The 19,841-nt window shown below is 39.7% G+C and overlaps 1 protein-coding gene across 1 annotated transcript in view; it reads right to left on the reverse strand.

Annotated features, from left to right (window-relative positions):
• The window catches only part of ENPP3 (ectonucleotide pyrophosphatase/phosphodiesterase 3), an 83,284-nt gene extending 70,100 nt beyond the window's left edge, over positions 1-13,184 (reverse strand). The window contains exons 1-4 of the mRNA XM_070461679.1: positions 13,044-13,184; positions 7,078-7,150; positions 3,078-3,200; positions 1,202-1,327 (exon numbers count right to left, since the gene is read on the reverse strand). Of these exons, the coding sequence (XP_070317780.1) occupies positions 1,202-1,327; positions 3,078-3,200; positions 7,078-7,150; positions 13,044-13,118 (397 nt within the window). The 5' untranslated portion in view covers positions 13,119-13,184. The remainder of the gene's footprint in view (positions 1-1,201; positions 1,328-3,077; positions 3,201-7,077; positions 7,151-13,043) is intronic.
• Positions 13,185-19,841: the final 6,657 nt, after the last annotated feature.

Consider the following 19,841-nt stretch of genomic DNA (forward strand, 5'->3'; position numbering starts at 1 on the left):
GAAAACACTTACCTTTGTTTAAAAAATAAACTGAAATGATTCAGGGAACACCATCAAAGTAATTAATTAGTGGTAATAGTAAACTTCAACACCTGTAACAATCACCTTTGTTTTTGCTAAATTCAAGAAATACTGTGCAATGAATTCAGTGAGAAAATTCACCACATGACCAGAGAATCACTATTGAGATAAAAAGTTAAGAGTTATAAAATTAGGGTAAAGGGCAGGAGACTACAAAGGTCAGAGGCAGTATGGTCAGTGAACTTATTAGAGAAACAAGCAAACTGGAAACTATACTTGCTTTGTGAATTTAGATAGATTTTTAATGACACAATATTCACTGTTAAGTACCAATTATTATTTAAAAACAGACTTAACCATTTGGAACTTTTACTTTCCTTTCTGACTGCCCTTCTTAGCTGATTTTCAATTATATTTTGCATAAAAACTGATTTATCCATTAGTGCAAAACCTGTTTTCTACTAAGGGATAATAATTCTACTATAACATTCTTCCTATTTAAAAAAAAAATAAAAATTCAATTTAATCTCTTTTTTGTATAAAAATATCACACATGTTAATTATGAGAAAATGGTTGACAGCAATTGATTCAGCAAAACTTGAAGCAATTTTTTTGCTATATATATGTGTGCATTTTTCTTAAGTCTCACCAGATATTCAGAGAGATTGGTGATTTTTTAAAAAAAAATATGCACCCCTAAAGCAGTAAAGCAAGTGAAATCAGGCATTGATAAACCTGGATTCTCATCTTGGCTCTGCATGGCCTCTTGCTAGTCCTAAATCAGCCATTAAACCAACCACTCAGGACACAGTTGTTTCAACAATCCTATTGTTTTAACCAGCTGCTATTTAGGCCAGAGAATCTCGTTTGCAATGTTTTAACTTTAGGATCTACCATCCCATGTCTCAAACCACAAAGATGTCTACTATAGGTATTGGACTGAAAAAGATCTTGCTCTATAGACAGCATGGAACGTTGAGTTTTTTCTTCTATAATATCTAAGCTATGAGCTCCCTTTCTCTTTCATACACAAAACACATTTCTTCTCACAGTAAACACATTGAGTCTTTTCTTCCACACAGAGTGACTAAAAATTCTTTGACTGGTTTTAATATTAGCAGCCTAGGCCAGCTCTAGGGTCACTGAACTCATGAAGGCAAATGGGCAACACCCGCTTACCTTGGCAAACAGTCTTATAGTCAGCACAGCAGTCTTTCTTCTGTAAACAGTCATCTGAACAAGAGCAAAGGCTGAATTCCAATCTGGTCTCCCCACAGCGAAATTTATTGCATGTCCATATTTGAGCTGAAGAATTACACAATTCAGTTTTGAGCATACAACTTCTTTTAAGAATACCAATACCAAAAACATAATGCCATGCATTTCTTCTTGTACTATCATATGGTCAAATTCTTAATTTATCTGCATCCACAAATGAAAATATATAATATGAATAAAAGGCAATCCACCACTTTTCCTCTTTCGGCATGGGTGGCAGAGAGGAATGTAGCTTTATAAGCTGTGGTTCTGGTCTACCTATCAGGTACACCTCTGAGTTTGGAGAAACTGAACACCTGTCCTATTCCCACCCAAGGATAGAAGAACTACCAGCCTTGAGGGACCATTGCCACCCAAGGCAGCCTGATCTAAGGACCGACATCAAGGAAGAGGCAGTGACAGCAGAAGTAACAGGAACATTGTCAGGTCTCTAAGAACACAGGCAGCCAGGATACATTCCAGCTGACAGTGAAAAGATGGTAGATCAGCTCCCCAACCTGCCTCTGGTATTTTTCCAAGACAGGCACTTAATGTGAGATTAGTTTCAGGAAATCTAGAGCTAACAGCAAGAGGCTGAATCTACAAGCTAACAAGAGGAGATTGCTTCCTAAAGGGCCACCTGCCAGGAAACGGTGATTGGCATTAATGTCAGCCCTACAATCAGACAAATGCATTGGCTAGGTGACAGCTGTATGTTTCAGTCATGTAGAATTCTTCATTCTCCATTATATATTATGTACCTAGAAAGAAAATATTTTTAATAATGAATTAAAGGGAATACAGATCTTATCCCTACTTGGTTATCCTCTCCCTCGAGCCCTTTTCAGAGGGAATAATGTAAGGAGCTCTACTGTTCTAATCTTCATTATCATTAAACCTCTAGACACACCATCACCATTTTCCTCGACTTCCTAGAAAATTAGATATTGCAAACTAAGCTGTCTCTTCCACCCCAAGGGCAATGTTTCTGAAGTTGTGTTCCGTGGAGCACTGGCATCAGAATCACCAAGAATCACCTGCTTTCTATGGGAGTCTTATGCTCTCCAAGAACCACTAAAAAGGAAATTAAATAAGATGACAAGCCATAGGAAAACTCCTTTGAAATGTGTATGATTTGACAGTTTTTTATTTGCTGGAGACTGTTATTTCTCAACCTCAACAAAGTGTGAATCCTATCTTTAGAATACTGAAAAAGAGGACAGGCTAATACTAGATCGTGAATACAAGGTGTTATGGGCTGAATTGTGTCCCTTCCCAAAAATGCTGATGTCTTAACCCTCTTCCCCCGTTACTATGAATGTGACCTTATTTAGAAAAGGTTCTTTGCTGACAAATTAAAATGAGGTCATTAGTGTGGGTCCCAACCCAGTGTGACTGGTATTCATCTTGTAACAAGAAATTTGGACATGAACACATGCAGAGGGAAGACTGTGAAGACACGGGGAGAAGGTCATCTGGAGATAAGGGTGGATTTTTGAGTTTTGTTGCCACAAGCCAAGGAACACCAAGGATGACCAAAACCATGGCAACCTACCAAAACCTAGAAAAGAGGCAGGGAATGGATTCTCCCTCAGTCTTGGAATTAATCAACCCTGCCAACACCTAGAACTTGGACTTCTAGTTTCCAGAATTTCTGTGGCTTAAGCCACTCAGTATGTGGGACTTTGTTATGTCAGCCCAAGCAAGCTATTAACACACAAGTGTCTGGTGATCATTTGCACATTCATTAATGATCACACAACCAACATGTTAATAAACTTGCTCTCAGAGTTCGTACTTGATTGCACACAGGTGTCTTCAAAGTCCCAGCAGCAGTCGCCTCGGCCTTTACACCCCACATCACAGCGGCAGCCCTCTAGTCCTCTATGTGAAGCATCAAAGCATTTTTTTCTGCAGCTGCCTGTAAGGTGAAGGGATAAGGCAGTCAGTGACCAGCAGTTATCCAATGTCTCAAAGTTTGATGGTGGAAGCACAAGAAGTGCCCAGCACAGATTAGGACAGAAAAATAGATAAGTTTTATTGCACTGCCTGACTCATGAGTGCAAAGTGATAAATAATGAATAATACATAATAACTGATTTTTCCCCAGGACTCCAGAGAAGTCCCAGACTCAAAGACACCAGGGGCTATTAGGAGAGGGTAAGAGGGACAAACAGAGGCTAAATGTAGTGAAATTGGTTGACAGTCTGGATCCCATCTCCCACTTCAGAATAGAAGGCTCATAATTTGAAAGAAAGTGGGAGGAGTTGCTTTCATCACAGAGGCCGCAGACACGGAGGACAGCCATAATGAGCAAAAAGGATGAACAAGTCTTACTCTTCAATGAAACAAATGGCCACCAGACCTTTGAGAATGGCTGGATAGCATCCAACATGAAGGATCAGAACAAACAAGAGAAAAAGGAAAAGCTTTTGAAGAGTAAATAATGCAAGGAGTAGAAGAGTTAAACATGCCCACACACACAACTGATTGAGATGCTCAGAAAAAGATATCACATTCATGAAATAAGAAAGTAAACTAATTCTAAAAAGGCAAATCATGTTCAGGGTGCTCTTGGAAATAAAAAAAAACATGACAACAGTAATGAAAAATTCAGTGGTGGCATGTGGTAGGCAGAATTACGGTTCTCAGGAAGGTTCCCTCCCCTAATCCGAGAGACTATTAATATATTGTCTTCGTGATAAAGGGGCTTTGCAGATGTAATTGAGCCTACTACTTAGTTGACCCTGAAACAGAGAGGTAGTACTGAAAAGTGAAAACAAGGAAAATAAAAATGATATTGTTAAAGAAATCATCATAAAATTGCCCAGAATTGAGCAAACATTATTACATCAAGGTTGCTCACTAAATTTTCACAGCAAAACTCAAAGCAAGGGATCAACAGGGTTAGAGAGATCTGGAAAGCTCCCAGGGAAAGAGCAGGAGAAATATATAAAGGATCTTAAGTCAGAATGATATCAGAAAAGCAACACTGGGAGAGGGCATAGGTCAAATGACATGCAATAAGTGGATAGGTGCATGAAAATAGGTGCACGCGTAGCAATTAGATAGCAACAAAGTTTAGTGAGAAACTATGGGGGAAGGTTATAAATCAATTACATAAAATGTCTTTACATTTTTACATTCATTCTGCTCCTTTGAAACATATTCTGCACTTGACTTTTGGGACACAGCAATCACCTGGCTCCCCTCCCATATTCCTGTCCACTCTTTCCTAGTCTTCTTCCTTCATCTTCCAATCCTTTAAGGCTGGCATACCCTGGTCACATTGCTTTAAATCCCATATATGATGCTGGTATTCACTGTGTTGTATGTGCAGTCAGAACTTCCCTGAATGCCAGCCTTATATATCTACTTTTTGACTTTTCTACTTGGACATCTGGTAGATACTTCAAATTTCACGTATCCAAAACTAAGTTCCTGATTATTCCTCCCAAACCAACTCCTTCTACAGTCTTATCCAATCTCAATTATGGAAATTCCATATTTTTAGGAGTTCATGCTGAAATCCTGAGGTCATTCTTGACTACTCTATTTCTTATTCCATATTCAACCTGTTGATACAGTCTATCTACTACATCAAAAGATCTCCAAATCCAAATACTTCTTCCCAGTTACAATGCTACCACCCTGGTCCAAGACATATGGCTCTTCGATATCACTGCAATAATTTTCTAACTTGTCTCTCTACTTCTAGTATCACTCGGGCCTTTATTCAGGAGCCTGAATGACCACTTAGAAAAGCAAACAACAGCATGTCATTCCTTTACTTAAAACCTCCAATCAATCCCCATCACACTCAATGAAAGCTGAAGCCCACATTTTGACCTACCAACCCCTCTATGATCTGACTCTTCTTTGGTTGATCTCATTTTATGACTACCCTCCCTCTGGTGCTCTTAGTTCTAGCTCACTGATCTCCTGTTATTCTTTAAACAGAACACGCCAGGCAAGAATAGCACTTGCTATTTTCTCTTGCCTAAAACATTCTTTGCCAAAATATCCTGGTTTCTTCCCCACTGCCTCTAGCTCTTTCCTCAGAAGTTATTATATACTTCTTATCTGCCCTGACTCTATATTTCATGTTCCCCTTTTCAGTTTTATTTATTCCTTAGCACTTTCTCTGTCATAATATATATAATATATAATAGCATATTTTTTTTTCTTTTCTGTATTCTATGCTAGAATGCAAACTCTTTGAAGGATTTTTGTCTGTTTCTTGTATCACCATATCCCCAATAATTAGAGTAGCGCTGAGTACAGAGTCAGTACTTACTTGTTGAAAACAAGTAAAAGAAAGGATGTGCACAAAAAATGATAAAATTGTCCTTCAAACTAGAAAAACTAGTTTAAAAACTCACACTTGAAAAAAATACTGCCTTTGAAAAGTAGGTTAATTAGAGCAGAGAATGGTGAAAATGACCAAGAGTTGGGGATTACGAAACAAAATTTGTGGTAGAAGAATGAAGGGGTGAATAAATTAAGGATGCTGGCAAAGAGGGATCAGTGTTAAAGGCCAGTTCCCTGGGCAGGAGGGTGAGGGGAAGGATGGCAATATAAGCCCTGATAGACAAAGGAAGAGAATGAGGAACAATGACTCTGGGGAGCCAGTCAATAACTGTACATAAATAAGGAAGGGATGGAAAGAGCTGGATTAATTGGAGATTTTGTTTAGAGATTACTATTGCCTTTTGCAATTAAGTTATGTGATTTGTGGGAGGAAATAACCAAGAATTGATACCCACCTCTATGCACTAACATCAGAAACCACCAAAATGGCCTGCCAACATTTGCTAGATCTAGGCCTGGTACTGCAGCTCGGAAACACAGCAGCAAAATGACCAGAAAAGATAGGCATTTTCCAGTCAATGCCCATCTCTCAGTTCCACGGTGTTCCCGTGTGATACTATGGGAACTGTGTGTCTATAAATTAACTGAAAACATATTGGAAAATTGCCAGTTAACATCACCAAGAGTCTCCCAATGAAGAAGCAATAAGACTTTCTCCGTTGGAGTCAAATTAGAAGTTGATCAACCAAATTAAAAAGGAGAATAAATTATCTAACATTTGACCTCACACATTCCCTGAGTAAAAGTGTCTAAACAATACATACCAAGATTATAGTAAATGCACATAAAGTACATTTATAGAGTCACTTGTAAATGGTTTATTTACTCTTACATACTAACAGGATATGGCAAAAGACATGTGAGGTGTTTTGATATTTTGAGCCACAAATCTCCTATTTTTTATTTGCTTCTTATGACAAAAATAATAACAATAATAATTGTGAAGCTCTTACTGTGCACTCTATTTCAGGAAAGTGGCACTGCCTAGCCAAGAAATAATGAGATTTCAAGGACAGGGTAATATTAACATGATGTCAAGTACAAATGTGGTGGCTAGAGGTCCTGGGTGTGAAGCATCTAAGACTTTCAAGGCCGAGTTTATCATCTGGTATTAATGATAGAGTATATTAATGATAAAGGAACCTTTGACCCAGTTTCCAAAGTCCTCTAGGAAGGTGATGAAAAGTAAGTGGGGAAAAACTGGAATGATATGAACCTCAAAGAAGAAGGGAGATGAGGTCAAAGGGGAAAGTCCAGATGTGGCAATGGATAGTGCTAACCACAGAAAAATGGGGTGTGGGAGAAAGAGGAGCCTAGCAGGGGGAGAGCTACATGCAGGAGAGAGGAGGCAAGTCCAAGTTCTAACAGTGAAGGTGAGGAGAAAGAAGAAGGAAAAAAATATTCTGAGGAAATCCTGAGGGGTATACCTTGCTCTTGTTGTCTGAGTCCAGCCACCAGGCCTAATGCAAGTGACACAGCCGCCAACAAAATGAGAAGAACCTGTTGGAAAATTTTTAAAAATGTGACCTTTACAATTTCATTAAAATATACAAAAATCCAGATACCCCGTCTCCCCCAGCGATTGTTAGGGGAGCACAGTGTGCTAGATTTGGTAGCCCAGATGGTAAAGAACCTGCCCACAATGCAGGAGACCCAGGTTCAATCCCTGAGTCAGGAAGATCCCCTGGAGAAGGGAATGGCAACCCACTCCAGTATTTTTGCCTGGAGAATCCCATGGAAGGACGAGCTTGGAAGGCTACAGTCCATGGGGTAGCAAAGAGTCAGACACCAATGAGCAACTTTCACTCACTCATTCCATGGGTGATTGTTATGGGAGCACAGTGTGCTAGCTTTTCATAATACCAGAATTTTAAAATACCATTGATTACAGATTTTAAGTTCAAATACATTAGTCCCAGTTGGTTTAACCCCAAACTGAGTTAAAGTAAAAACGAAACCAAGGGGGCCAATTATCTTTGCACATTTTTCTTTCTTAACTAGATACATGTTTGGAGATCATTTATTGAAATGATTTATTTATTTTAGTCACTCAGTCTTGTCCAACTCTTTGCAATCCCATGGATTGTAGCCTACCAGGCTCCTCTTTCCAAGGAATTCTACAAGCAAGAATACTGGAGTAGGTTGCCATTCCCTTCTCCAGAGGATCTTCCCAACTCAGGGATCAAACCCAGGTCTCCTGCATTGTGGGCAGATTCTTTGCCTTCTGAGCCACAAAGGAAGTCTTATGTATTTAAAAGTATCCCCAAACTCTGAAATCATGAATTACATCATTTCCAGGAAACAGGGTTTCTGATCATGAGAAAACAGTGAAGATATTTCAGTTCAGTTCAGTCGCTCAGTCATGTCCGACTCTTTGCACCCCCGTGAACCGCAGCACGCCAGGCCTCCCCTGTCCATCACCAACTCCCAGAGTTCACCCAAACCCATGTCCATTGAGTCAGTGATGCCATCCAGCCATCTCATCCTCTGCCGCCCCCTTCTCCTCCTGCCCTCAATCTTTCCCAGCATCAGGGTCTTTTCCAATGAGTCAACTCTTCACATGAGGTGGCCATAGTATTGGAGTTTCAGCTTCAGCATCAGCTTCCAATGAACACCCAGGACTGATCTCCTTTAGGATGGACTGGTTGGATCTCCTTGCAGTCCAAGGGACTCTCAAGAATCTTCACCAACACCACAGTTCAAAAGCATCAATTCTTATGCACTCAGCTTTCTTTATAGTCCAACTCTCACATCCATACATGACCACTGGAAAAACCATAGCCTTGACTAGATGGATGGACCTTTGTTGACAAAATAATGTCTCTGCTTTTTAATATGCTGTCTAGTTTGGTCGTAACTTTCCTTCCAAGGAGTAAGCATCTTTTAATTTCATGGCTGCAGTCACCATCTGCAGTGATTTTGGAGCCCAGAAAAATAAGGTCAGCCATTGTTTCCACCGTTTCCCCATCTATTTTCCAAGAAGTGATATGACTGGATGCCATGATCTTAGTTTTCCGAATGTTGAGCTTTAAGCCAACTTTCTCACTCTCCCCTGAAGATATTTAACATATAAAAATATAATCTCCAAACAGTCAACTAGCAAATTACCTGCTTTGCTCTACATAGCAAACAAATGTTCTGGGTAATCTGGAAGTCATTGACTAACGATTGTTTATATAATCATTATCACCATGCTGACAAAGCTCTTCAGTGTAGTGGACTTCATACTATGACTGAAATTAAGCTGTGTAATAAATTAAAGAGAATTCTTTTCACTGATCTCTTTCCCCATAAAGTCCAATGATAAGTATCCTGGATGATAGAGCTTGAACACACAGTTTACTTAGGTAATTAGGTACTTAATTAGGTAATTAATTAGGTAATTAACTAGGGACACAGATTACTTATGTCAACTACAAAATGGCGCCTTCAGTGGCTCAAATGATAAAGAATCTGCCTGCAAAGTGGGAGACCCAGGTTTGACCCCTGGTTGGGAAGATTCCCCTGGAGAAGGAAATAGCAGCCCACTCCAGCATTCTTGCCTGGAGAATTTCAGGGACAGAGGAGCCTGATGGGCTATGGCCCACAGGGATCACAAGCATTAAGCAACTAACATTTGCACTTTCACAAACTGGCGCTTGCCAAGAGCATCGCCAGCGACTGAAAAAGGGCATGTGCCATCCGACTCTGGGGAGGGCGAACTCTGTGCTGCCGCAGCTGTTGACCTTTAACACGCCCTGAGGGAGTTCAGGGAGGAAGGAGGCACTCTGTGCTCCAGGGAATCTGGTGGAACAGGTCTTTAGATAGCTAGATACTTTCAGAAACTGATTTCAGGATTCCAATCCCTGCATCTCTTCATATTTAGAAAAACAGGAAATCTCTTCATGGTGGGATGAGTTCCTTATGACTAACAGAAAATCTTTTGTAAAATGAGTGCTTCATATAAGCACTGAATTTCTCCTTCCATTCATGAAGGTGAAAGAGGAGAGTGAAAAAGCTGGCTTAAAGCTCAACATTCAAAAAACTAGGATCAAGACATCTGGCCCCATCCCTTCATGGAAAATAGATGGGGGGAAAGTGGAAACAGTGGCAGACTTTATTTTCTTGGGCTCCAAAATCATTGCAGATGGTGACTGCAGCCATGAAATGAAAGGATGCTTGCTCCTTGGAAGAAAAGCTATGAGAAACCTAAATAGCATATTAAAAAGCAAAGACACTACATTGCTGACAAAGGTCCACATAGTCAAAGCTATGATTTTTCCAGTAGTCATACTGCTTGGAAGAAAAGCTGTGATAAACTTAGCATATTAAAAGCAGAGACATCACTTTGCTGACTAAGGTCCATAAGTCAAAGCTATGGTTTTTCCAGTAGTCATGTATGGATGTGAGAGTTGGACCATAAAGAAGGCTGAGTGCTCAAAAATTGATGCTTTCAAAGAGTGATGCTGGAGAATACTCTTGAAGAATCTCTTGGACAGCAAGGAAATCAAACCAGTCAATCCTAAAGGAAATCAGCCCTGAATATTCATTGGAAGGACTGATGCTGAAGCTGAAGCTCCAATACCTTGGCCATCTGATGCAAAGCTCAGACTCATTGGAAAAGACCCTGATGCTGGAAAAGATTGAGGACAGGAGAAGGGGACTACAGACGATGAGATGATGGATGGTATCACCAACTTAAACTCAGACATGAGTTTGAGAAAACTCAGAGAGTTGGAGAAGGACAGGAAAGCCTGGCATGCTGCAGTACATGGGGTAGAAAAAGTTGGACTTGACTGAGCGACTGAATAACAACTCCCTTGACCAAAATCTCATATATTGACCTTCCCCCCTGCCTCTCTGGAGCTACGTCTCAGAGCTATTTGAGGTGCTTTCTACTGGGCTGCAGCCCTCATTTTGTACCAAATAAAACTTACCTGGCAACTCTCAAGTTGTGCAACTTTTTAGTTGACATTAGGAAAGTATTTTATAATGCCAATGAAATTTGTTATTTTTTTAAAATCACTTTAATGAAAGAAAAAAACCAGTATCAAAATTTGCTTTGGATAATAAAGACCCTACATAAGGTATAGATTTGTTTGTTTGTTTGCCTTCTGGAAATCAGCTAAAAATTAACACATCTAACTTTTAAAATGGAAGTGAATTCAAGGATGGGGAAATGTGTTAAATACTATGAAAACAACTCTCATATGAAGTTTCAAAGTTAGCCCAAGGTCAGTGACCTCCAATAGGTGTTCATTCATTAGAGAAGATGAAGAGGAAAAATGAACATAAACAGTTATTAACACCATTAACACTTTTCCCCTTACTTTGATTCTCAAAAGCCACAGATTTAGATTAAGACTAAAAATGTTACAAAGCAAAAAGGCACTGGGAAACTTTCCTATGATAAACCTCACGAGTCAGAGTCAGCTATATTTCAGTTTACACCTTATTTTGGGGTCTTTTACCATCCAAACCTGCTGGAAAAATAAGCAACATCTAGCTGTCTCTTGTTGATGCTGTAGCTGTTGTCAAGACTAGCAGTCATGTCTGAGTCTTTGTGACCCCGTTAACTCTAGCTCGCCAGGCGCCTCTGTCAATGAGATCCTCCAGGCAAAAATACTGGAGTGGGTTGCCATTTCCTCTTCTAGGGGATCTTCTCCACCCAGGGACTGAACCCACGTCTTCTGTATCTCCTGTACTGGCAGGTGGATTCTTTACCACTGAGCCCCCTCGGAAGCCCTAGGCTAGGAAGGTTCATTTTCAATCTTGTATAATCATGACTCTAACTATGTAACTCTGAATAAGTTTCTTGATATTAAGGTGCAAATATATCTTAAACTATCTTATGCTACCTACAAATTGTAGAGGGGAGTACTCTGAACTCCAAAAATTACTGAGAAACCAACATTTGATTTTAACTTGACTGAATAAAGAATGCTAGAAACAGATACATTTAAAATTTTGCAATACAACTTTTACTAAAATCTAGAAATAGTAGGGTTGAAACTATGATTTTACAATATTGAGCTTCCATTTATGTGTATTAATAAACCATTAAAAGGATACAAAGAAGGGAAATATATGATGAACAGGATTTGCTCTCAAGGAATTGATAATTCCCTGAATTTATAAGATAGGATAAGTATGATAAATGGCATAAGAGTTAAAAGTTCCCAGAATAACAAATGTCAAAATTCCCAGAAAAATAAATGGAATATCTTTGTTATATTATAAACTCAAACGTTGTTTGAGTTCCCTTTGTTATAGCTATGGAGCTCAATCCTTACATTATTTCACTTACACCTCCAAACAATGCTTGCATGAAAGAGTGAATGGTGATGGCATTAAGTAATGTTGGGAATCTAGGAGAAAACTGCAGCCGGAGAGTTGTGAGAAAATCAGGCAAATGGTTTTGACTACAAGGGAGATGTTGAAGGAAGGGCAAGCAGGCACTTGCTATCTTAGGACTGAAACTTCAGGAGAGAGAACTAGCAGCCAATGCGGAATTCTTGATGGAGAATAAACTCTAAAATCCATGAAAGGTTTAGAGTCCCTAAAGAAAAGATCTTCACACAGTGTTTGGTGAAACGCCCAAAGAGAAGAAAGATAAATAAACAAATAATTCAGATAAGGAGAAAAGTGATAAAACCAGGAAATTCAATGTCATCAAGAAAGCAAGGGGAGAGAATTCAAAATGAGAAATTACTTCATGATATCTGAGTACTGTTGTTATGGAGACTTAGCAGGAAGAAGGATTGACTTTTGAGGCGGCAACTTCAGTGCAGTTAAAAAAAAAACAAAAACAAAAACTAGAGAATAAAAAACGGTTGGCTGGTGAGGAAACTGAGGCAATGAAGAGAGTCGGAAGTTCGATGGTAAAAGAAAAAAGAATGTAATAAAACCAAGGAAAGTTTTTGTTTTAAGACAGGGAGGATCTTACAGTACAAAAGAACAAGAAAGAGAAAGCAGGCAAAAGAGACTATCCCTAGGAGTGAAGTTAAATGGCACAAAATCAAGAATTGAAAAAAAAAGAAAAAAAAAAAAAGAATTGAAAAAAAGAATTAAAGACCCTGATTTTAATTCCTCACCCTCTGGTCTTAACATACTCATGCACAAGGGTGACTTGGGAGATAATTATAGTTATAATCATGGTAAAATCAGTGCTGCTAAGCATTTTGCCACAGATCCCAGTTTTTTAGATTGACCAAATATTAATTTGTTGTTATGCAAATTTCTTATTTGCAAAATGTGATTTAAAAATTTGCTTTAGAGTTGTCATCAGGTATAAAACTGAACACAGTTACTTAAAACTTCATATTTAAATAGCAACACAACAATTACAATCCTAGAGTCATACCCCTACCCTTTGCCACAAACTACAAGGGTGAAAATGTTAAAATGTACTTACAATGCAAATTATTTTGTACTTCTTAGTCTTTCTCTTAACAGTTTCTTCCGTTGTTAAATCCAGTGTAGATTGCATTGCTCTGTTCGCTAAATAAACCTGTTCTACCAGAAGACAGTAGACTGACTTCCTTTTTCTAGTCTGGCAAAGAGAAACTGCATGAATTACATCACTGTGACTGGCTTTTAAGTGTTTGGAAAGCACACAGCTCTTTAATGATTGGATAGGTAAGACAGGAAAAAAAGCTGTAATAACAATAGTGTCATGAGATGAAAGTTCGTTTCCCGTACACTGTAGACAACTGTTTTTTTGTCCTTTGAAAAAATCTAATTCAGGGTCTTGTGGATTTCTTTCCATGGGCCACAATGAACCACCAGGTCTTTAGAAATTCAGAAATGCACAAAACCATATTTGAATATCTTTGGCAAATGGTTCTCTGTACTGGGTAAACCTAGAATTGCCCAAAGTAGCTTTTTCATTTTAATTTTTAAATTATGAAGCCCAGGCTCCACATTGATAGAATTAAAATCTTCTGGAGTTTTAACAAAGGAAGCAAGATATTTAAATATCCTTCCTAGTGATTTTTTTTTAATGTAGCCAAGATTAGTCTAAACACTTTGCTTTGAGTCCTATGTGCATTTTTGAATTCTCTCCTGAAAACATTCACTCTGGATTCTTTTTTTTTTTTTTTTTTTAAGTTTTATTAAAGTACAAAGGAGATAGAGAAAGCTTCTGACATAGGCATCAGAAGAGGGCAAAAGAGGACCCCTCACTCTGGATTCTAATCAAACTTGCCAATTGTACATGTGTGCGTGCTAAGTTGCTTCAGTTGTGTCCGATTGTGTCCAGCCCTATGGGCCATAGCTCTCCAGGCTCCTCTGTCCCTGGGATTCTCCAGGCAAGAATACTAGAGTGGCTGCCATGCCTTTCTCCAGGGGATCTTCCTGACCCAGGTATAGAACCCCTGTCTCTTATGTCTTCTGCATTGGCAGGCAGGTTCTTTACAACTAATGCCACCTGAGAAGCCCCTACAGATAAAGCTAAAAGACCTTGAGGGACTTGGTCATCTGCTCAGATCACCTTGATGAGTGATCTCTCAGAAGTAAGATTCTGCCAGGTCCTCAGATTCCCACAGCAAGGTATTTTGTCGTTACTGTTATGCTATGACATACTGATTATATAAAAGAAAGACTAAGCCTACATCACAATTTGTCTCAAAAGCAGGATATTCCTAGGACTATAAGTCCTATTCCTAGGACATATGTACTCACCTAATAATATAAGCCTTTGTTTTTTTCTGGGTTTCTGGGGCCTCCCTGGTGGCGCAATCGGTAAAGAGTCTGCCTGCAATGCAGGAGACCTGAGTTCGATCCCTGGGTTGGGAAGATTCCCTGGAGGAGGGCATAGTAAGTATTCTTGCCTGGGAAATGCCATGGACAGAGGAACCTGGCAGGCTGCAGTCCATGGTGTCGCAAGGAGTTGGACTAAGCACATTTGCACTTAAGACCATCTAGTCTCTGAGTCTGGTTCTCAGCGCTCCCACCTTTATCTTCCTCTCTATTATAGTTTGATTTGTCTGTCAATGTGGCTAGGCTGTGGTAACCAGTTGTTTCATCTCCCACACTGCCAGAACACCCATTCTCCCTTCTTCCTCTCTTGTTTCTCAAGCCCCTTCAACTGTGAGAACACAAGAAAAGAGCAGACAAGGAAGTCAGGAGACCTCTGATAAAGTCTTTTGTCTGTTTCAAATTGAAGGACTCAAAGCCCTCAGTTTCTAAGTTGATCTCAGATTATCTCCATGCTAATAACTGTTGGATGTTATAATGGAGAACTATCTTGGGTCTTCAGAGCCTGAGGGAAGTAAGCCTCAGAGAATCTACCTGGGGCATGTACATATGTGTACAGTAGAGATATTGGCATTGTCTAACCTCAAGTCATATTTTCTGTTATAACATTTCCCCTAACTGAATCCTAAGCTCCAACCTCTTTTGAATCTCTCAAGTCCTGGAAACTTCTTAACTGTTCTCCTAAGCACTGGATATAAGCCAAATCCACATCTTCCATGCAGTTTAGACTTTGGACTAGACTCCCTGTGTCATTTGAGCCTGCACTAACTTACTTGAATCTTGTATGCATGCGTGCGTGCGTGCCTGCTTAGTCGTATCTGACTCTTTGCACCCCATGGCCTGTAGCCCGCCAGGCTTCTCTGCCCGTGGAACCGGAAGTTTCACTGTTCTTTCTCCCTTCATTATAGAATAATCTGCACCTTCTGGATTATGAAAACTTCACTGTGTGTTCCAATGCTTAGAACCCTCATGCTCTAGAAGGCAGCTACCATTACATCCCCCACAAATCATAAATAATTTTTAAATTTTACAAGGTCCCTGCATGCACAGAATTCTGGGAATTTTCTAAAATCACAGTAAGCCCCCTGGTTAATGTGTTGGGAGAGCCCCAGGGGCCTGCCAACATCAACCGCCCTTCCTGGTTCTCCCACCTGAGCCTGACTGGCAGTTGGACAAGCAGGACTGGGAAGGTTCAGAGAAACTAGGTAACTGAGTGTGGTGGAGGTGAAGTTTATATTAGACTCAGGTCCAGCCACAGAAAAAGTCCATCAAGACAGAGAGACTTCAAATAAAATAATAGCAGGGATGGATGGGCGGGTGGCTAAATTCAAGGAGGGCTTATTATGAAAAAATGCAGGAATGTAAAGTAATTAGCCTCCAACTAATAAAAATAAATGAAAAAAAAAATGCAGGAAAAGGCTAACCATATAGGCAAATGGGTTTAGGAAGCACAGATGCTAGCTTGCCCTTGGCAAATGGAGTTCTAAAACTGGAGCTGAATCTAGAACAAGCTGTCCAAGTGGGACTGGTGTTAGCAATGCCAAGCCAGGGCCAAGAGACAGCAGCATATAGGAAGGGACAAAGCAAAATCTCACTTGAAACAGAAATATTAATATAGTGACTGGGTTACTAGACATCCAAAAAATGACTGAAAAAGCAGAATCCCTACTCATGGACAGATAGTATTTTGCATACTTGTGTGTATGATAAATTTCTTTTCACGATGAAACACATAAAATCTCATGAAGAATCAGCACAGATGAATACTGGAGATGAAAGTGAAAGTTTAGTTTCTCAGTCATGTCCAACTCTTTGTGACCCATGGACTGTAGCCCACTAGGCTCTTCTGTTCATGGAATTCTCCAGGCAAGAATACTGGAGTGGGGAGCCAATCTCTTCTCCAGGGAATCTTCCTGACCCAGGGATTGAACCCAGGTCTCCTGCATTGTATGCAGATTCTTTACCATCTGAGTGACTGGGTAGAATGATTCTGAACCTCAAGTAAATAAAATATTATCCCCCAGCCCAAGAGGGAAAAAAGCTCTATTTTATTTTTAATTTTATCAATAAAAATTTGTGAATTTTATTTCCTCTTTTACTATATAAGTGAACACATCTTTGATTTCATACATATACCTATATAATACCTTTGGTTATGCATCTTGGACCGCGAAGCTTAAAATATTCACTAACTGGTCCTCTGCAGTTTCAAAATCTGGCACTAATATACTTAACCATAGAAACCCATCACTTGAACAATTATAGTTTTATCAATTGATTTTACAGTGAATAACTAAAAAACTAAAGTTTTAAATTCTGGACAATACAGTAAACACTCTCGATCTGAGTTAAAGTACCATTTGAATCAAAGCAGGTAAACGGATAAAATGATCCAGGACATGAGGTTTTTATGTGGCAGAATAGGCTATAAGGATCAGAACTCTTCAGTCTGTAAAATCTATGTAGTATGAGTAAAAGAATAATAAATTTGAAGTCAAAAATTATTTTGTGGCAAAAGAAAAAAGAAATGAAAAGATTTGAATTGGAGAAATTGAAATGTGAGTCTGTTGGAAATGAAATTCCAAGGCTGGATTTGGAGGCAGAGAGTAATAGGATAAAAGATTTGCTTTGGGAATATTTTCCTGGTTCTAGAGAATGAAAGGGCTTCCCTGGTGGGTCAGAGGGTAAAGCGTCTGCCCACAACATGGGAGACCCGGGTTTGATCTCTGGGTCAGGAAGATCCCCTGGAGAAGGAAATAGCAACCCACTCCAGTATTCTTGCCTAGAAAATCCCATGGATGGAGGAGCCTGGTAGGCTATAGCTCACAAAGAGTCAGACACGACTGAGCGACTTCTCAGAGAATGAAATGAACCAGAGTGAGGAGAGATGAAGACAGCAAGGCCAGGTAGGTATAGCTGTCACCCAGTGAGACAGTGAGATGAAGTCAGAGGAAGGCTGTGGAAATGAATAGTATGTGTTGGGTTTGAGAAATAGGAAGGCTGAGCTTGGAAACTGATTCTAAACCCAGGTCACCCAAAGAAGAGTGGGATCATGAGCAGAGAGAGGGTTAGCAGGACTGGAGGCTAGTTCTCTGGAAAAATGACAAGCTAGGTTTCAGACCTAACAAATTAAGTTATTTATTGAATGCATATTGAAATCTTCTGCATCAAAAGTAAAGAAAAATATCTTTTAAAAAGAAGGGTAAAAATGCCTCTACTTTTCTTCTGAAAAAATATTACTTTATAATAAATAGTGTGTGCATGCTCAGTCACTCAGTCCAACTCTGTGACCCCATGGATGGCTGCTCACGGGGTTCCTCTGTCCATGGAGTTTTCCAGGCAAAAATACTGGAGTGGGTTGCCATTTCCTTCTCTAGGGGATCTTCATCTGCATTAAACCAGGGATTAAACCTGCATCTCCTGCATTGGCAGGCAGATTCTTTACCACTGAGCCATCTAGGAAGCCCCATATAATAAACATTATAACACAAATAATCTCGGTCAGAGAGTCAATATTGATACTTATGATGCATGTAAGTTTTCTGTGGCTTTGTAGCAAACTAGGCTACATAATTTGCTAGCAAATTTTAGGCCACAGTATTATAAATTTAGTGGCCTAAAACAACACAGATTTATTATTCTACAGTCCTCTTGGTTTAAAGTTCAATCAGTTCTCAGTGGACTAAGGTCAAGATGTCAGGTGAGCTGGATTCCTTTCTGGAGCCTCCAGGGGACAATCTGTTTTATTGCCTTTTCTAGCTTTCAGGAGCCACCTACACTCCTTGGGTCCCCTTCCTCCACTTTCTAGTCCAGAAACTTTGCATCTTCCTGACTGTTCTTCCTTAGTCATATCTCCTATTGACTCTTCTCTTCAATTTACCTCTTCCACTGTGAAGGGCCCTTGGATTACACTAGTCTACCCAGGTAATCCAGGATAGTCTCTTTATTTGAGGGTTTACAGATTACCGATCTTAATTCCATCTGTAAATTTCATTTCTCTTTGCTATGTAATTTAACATATCTTCAAGGGCTGGGGATTAGACATTGACATTCTGCCTACCATAGGCAAAAATACTTTTATACTTTGATGAGATAAAGTGTATGTTTTAAGGCAGCACAAGAAAAAAGTAAACCTAAAATTCTCCCTGTGTTTTCTTGGACCTCCTTCCTCCCTAATGTGCAGTGTTTATCTGCATTCATGTCAACAGAGCTCCTCAAAGAGGAGGACCCCTGCTCAAATGTGAAGGTCACTTTTTTTTTTTCTTTATTCTGATGCTAGCACTGTAACTTGTTAAAGAATAACTGTCTTTCTCAGCTCTGTAGGGGTCACTGTGAATTCCTGCTCACTATGCATCCTTGGTGAACATTCTGATGTTTTAGTCTCTCTGTCATACCCAGCTCATTGCAACCCCATGGACTGCAGCACACCAGGCTTCCCTGTCCTTCACCATCTCCCAGAGTTTGTTCAAAATCATGTCCACTGAGTCAGTGATACCATCGAACCATACCATCATCTGTCATCCCCTTCTCCACCTGCCCTCATACTTTCCCAGCATCAGGGTCTTTTCCAATGAGTCGACTCTTCCCATCAGATGGCCAAAGTATGCGAGCTTCATCTTCAGCATCAATCTTTCCAATGAATATTCAGAGTTGATTTCCTTTAGGATTGACTGGTTTGATATCCTTGCAGTCCAAGGAACTCTCAAGTGTCTTCTCCAGCAGCCCATTCTGATGTATGATCCTTTGGCTTAAAAATGTATATGGCTGTGTCTTCAGTTTCTAACAGGCAGAACAGTTCTCAGAGCTGTCCAGCTTACAATCCTCAGTTTGGCTCAAATAAAATTCCCTTTTTTTACTTTCTGTACTTGATAGGTAATTGCATTTTTTGTCAACACTTTCTTGGCATAGTCGGCAGAACATCAGACACCCACGGAGGACACCGGAAGTCCACCCTGAACCACTGCTTGGTCCCAGCAGGGGCCATCTGAGTCCTACCCTCCCCCTGGTCTTCCTCAAGTGCTCCGGTGAGTCCTTCTCGTATCTGAACATCATTGCTTTAAATGTCCTGAATTGTACTCTAGCTGTTTTTCTTGGATTTGGAGTCTTAAGAGGCTACCAGTATATTTCCTAGGTGGGGCCCTAGGGGGATCGTTGGAGTGAACTGGCTGACTGTCCTTTCATAAAATTTGGTTTAGGGGTTACATTGAATTTAGGTGGGATGGGGTGGGAGGTAGGAGTGAGGTTCAAGAGAAAGGGGACATATGATTACCTATGGTTTATTCATGTTGATATAGGGCAGAAACATATATAATATTGTAAAGTAATTATCCTCCAATTAAAAATAAATTTAAATGCATAAATAATGAATGAATTTTAATTTTAAAGGTGAAATGATGTAAAGCTGTAGCTTGGTTTACTTCTCTGCTGAGAAGACAAAGTTTTCTTGAAATATTCA

This window comes from Odocoileus virginianus, chromosome 34 (genome assembly GCF_023699985.2).
Source record: "Odocoileus virginianus isolate 20LAN1187 ecotype Illinois chromosome 34, Ovbor_1.2, whole genome shotgun sequence".
NCBI classification, from domain to species: Eukaryota; Metazoa; Chordata; class Mammalia; order Artiodactyla; family Cervidae; genus Odocoileus; species Odocoileus virginianus.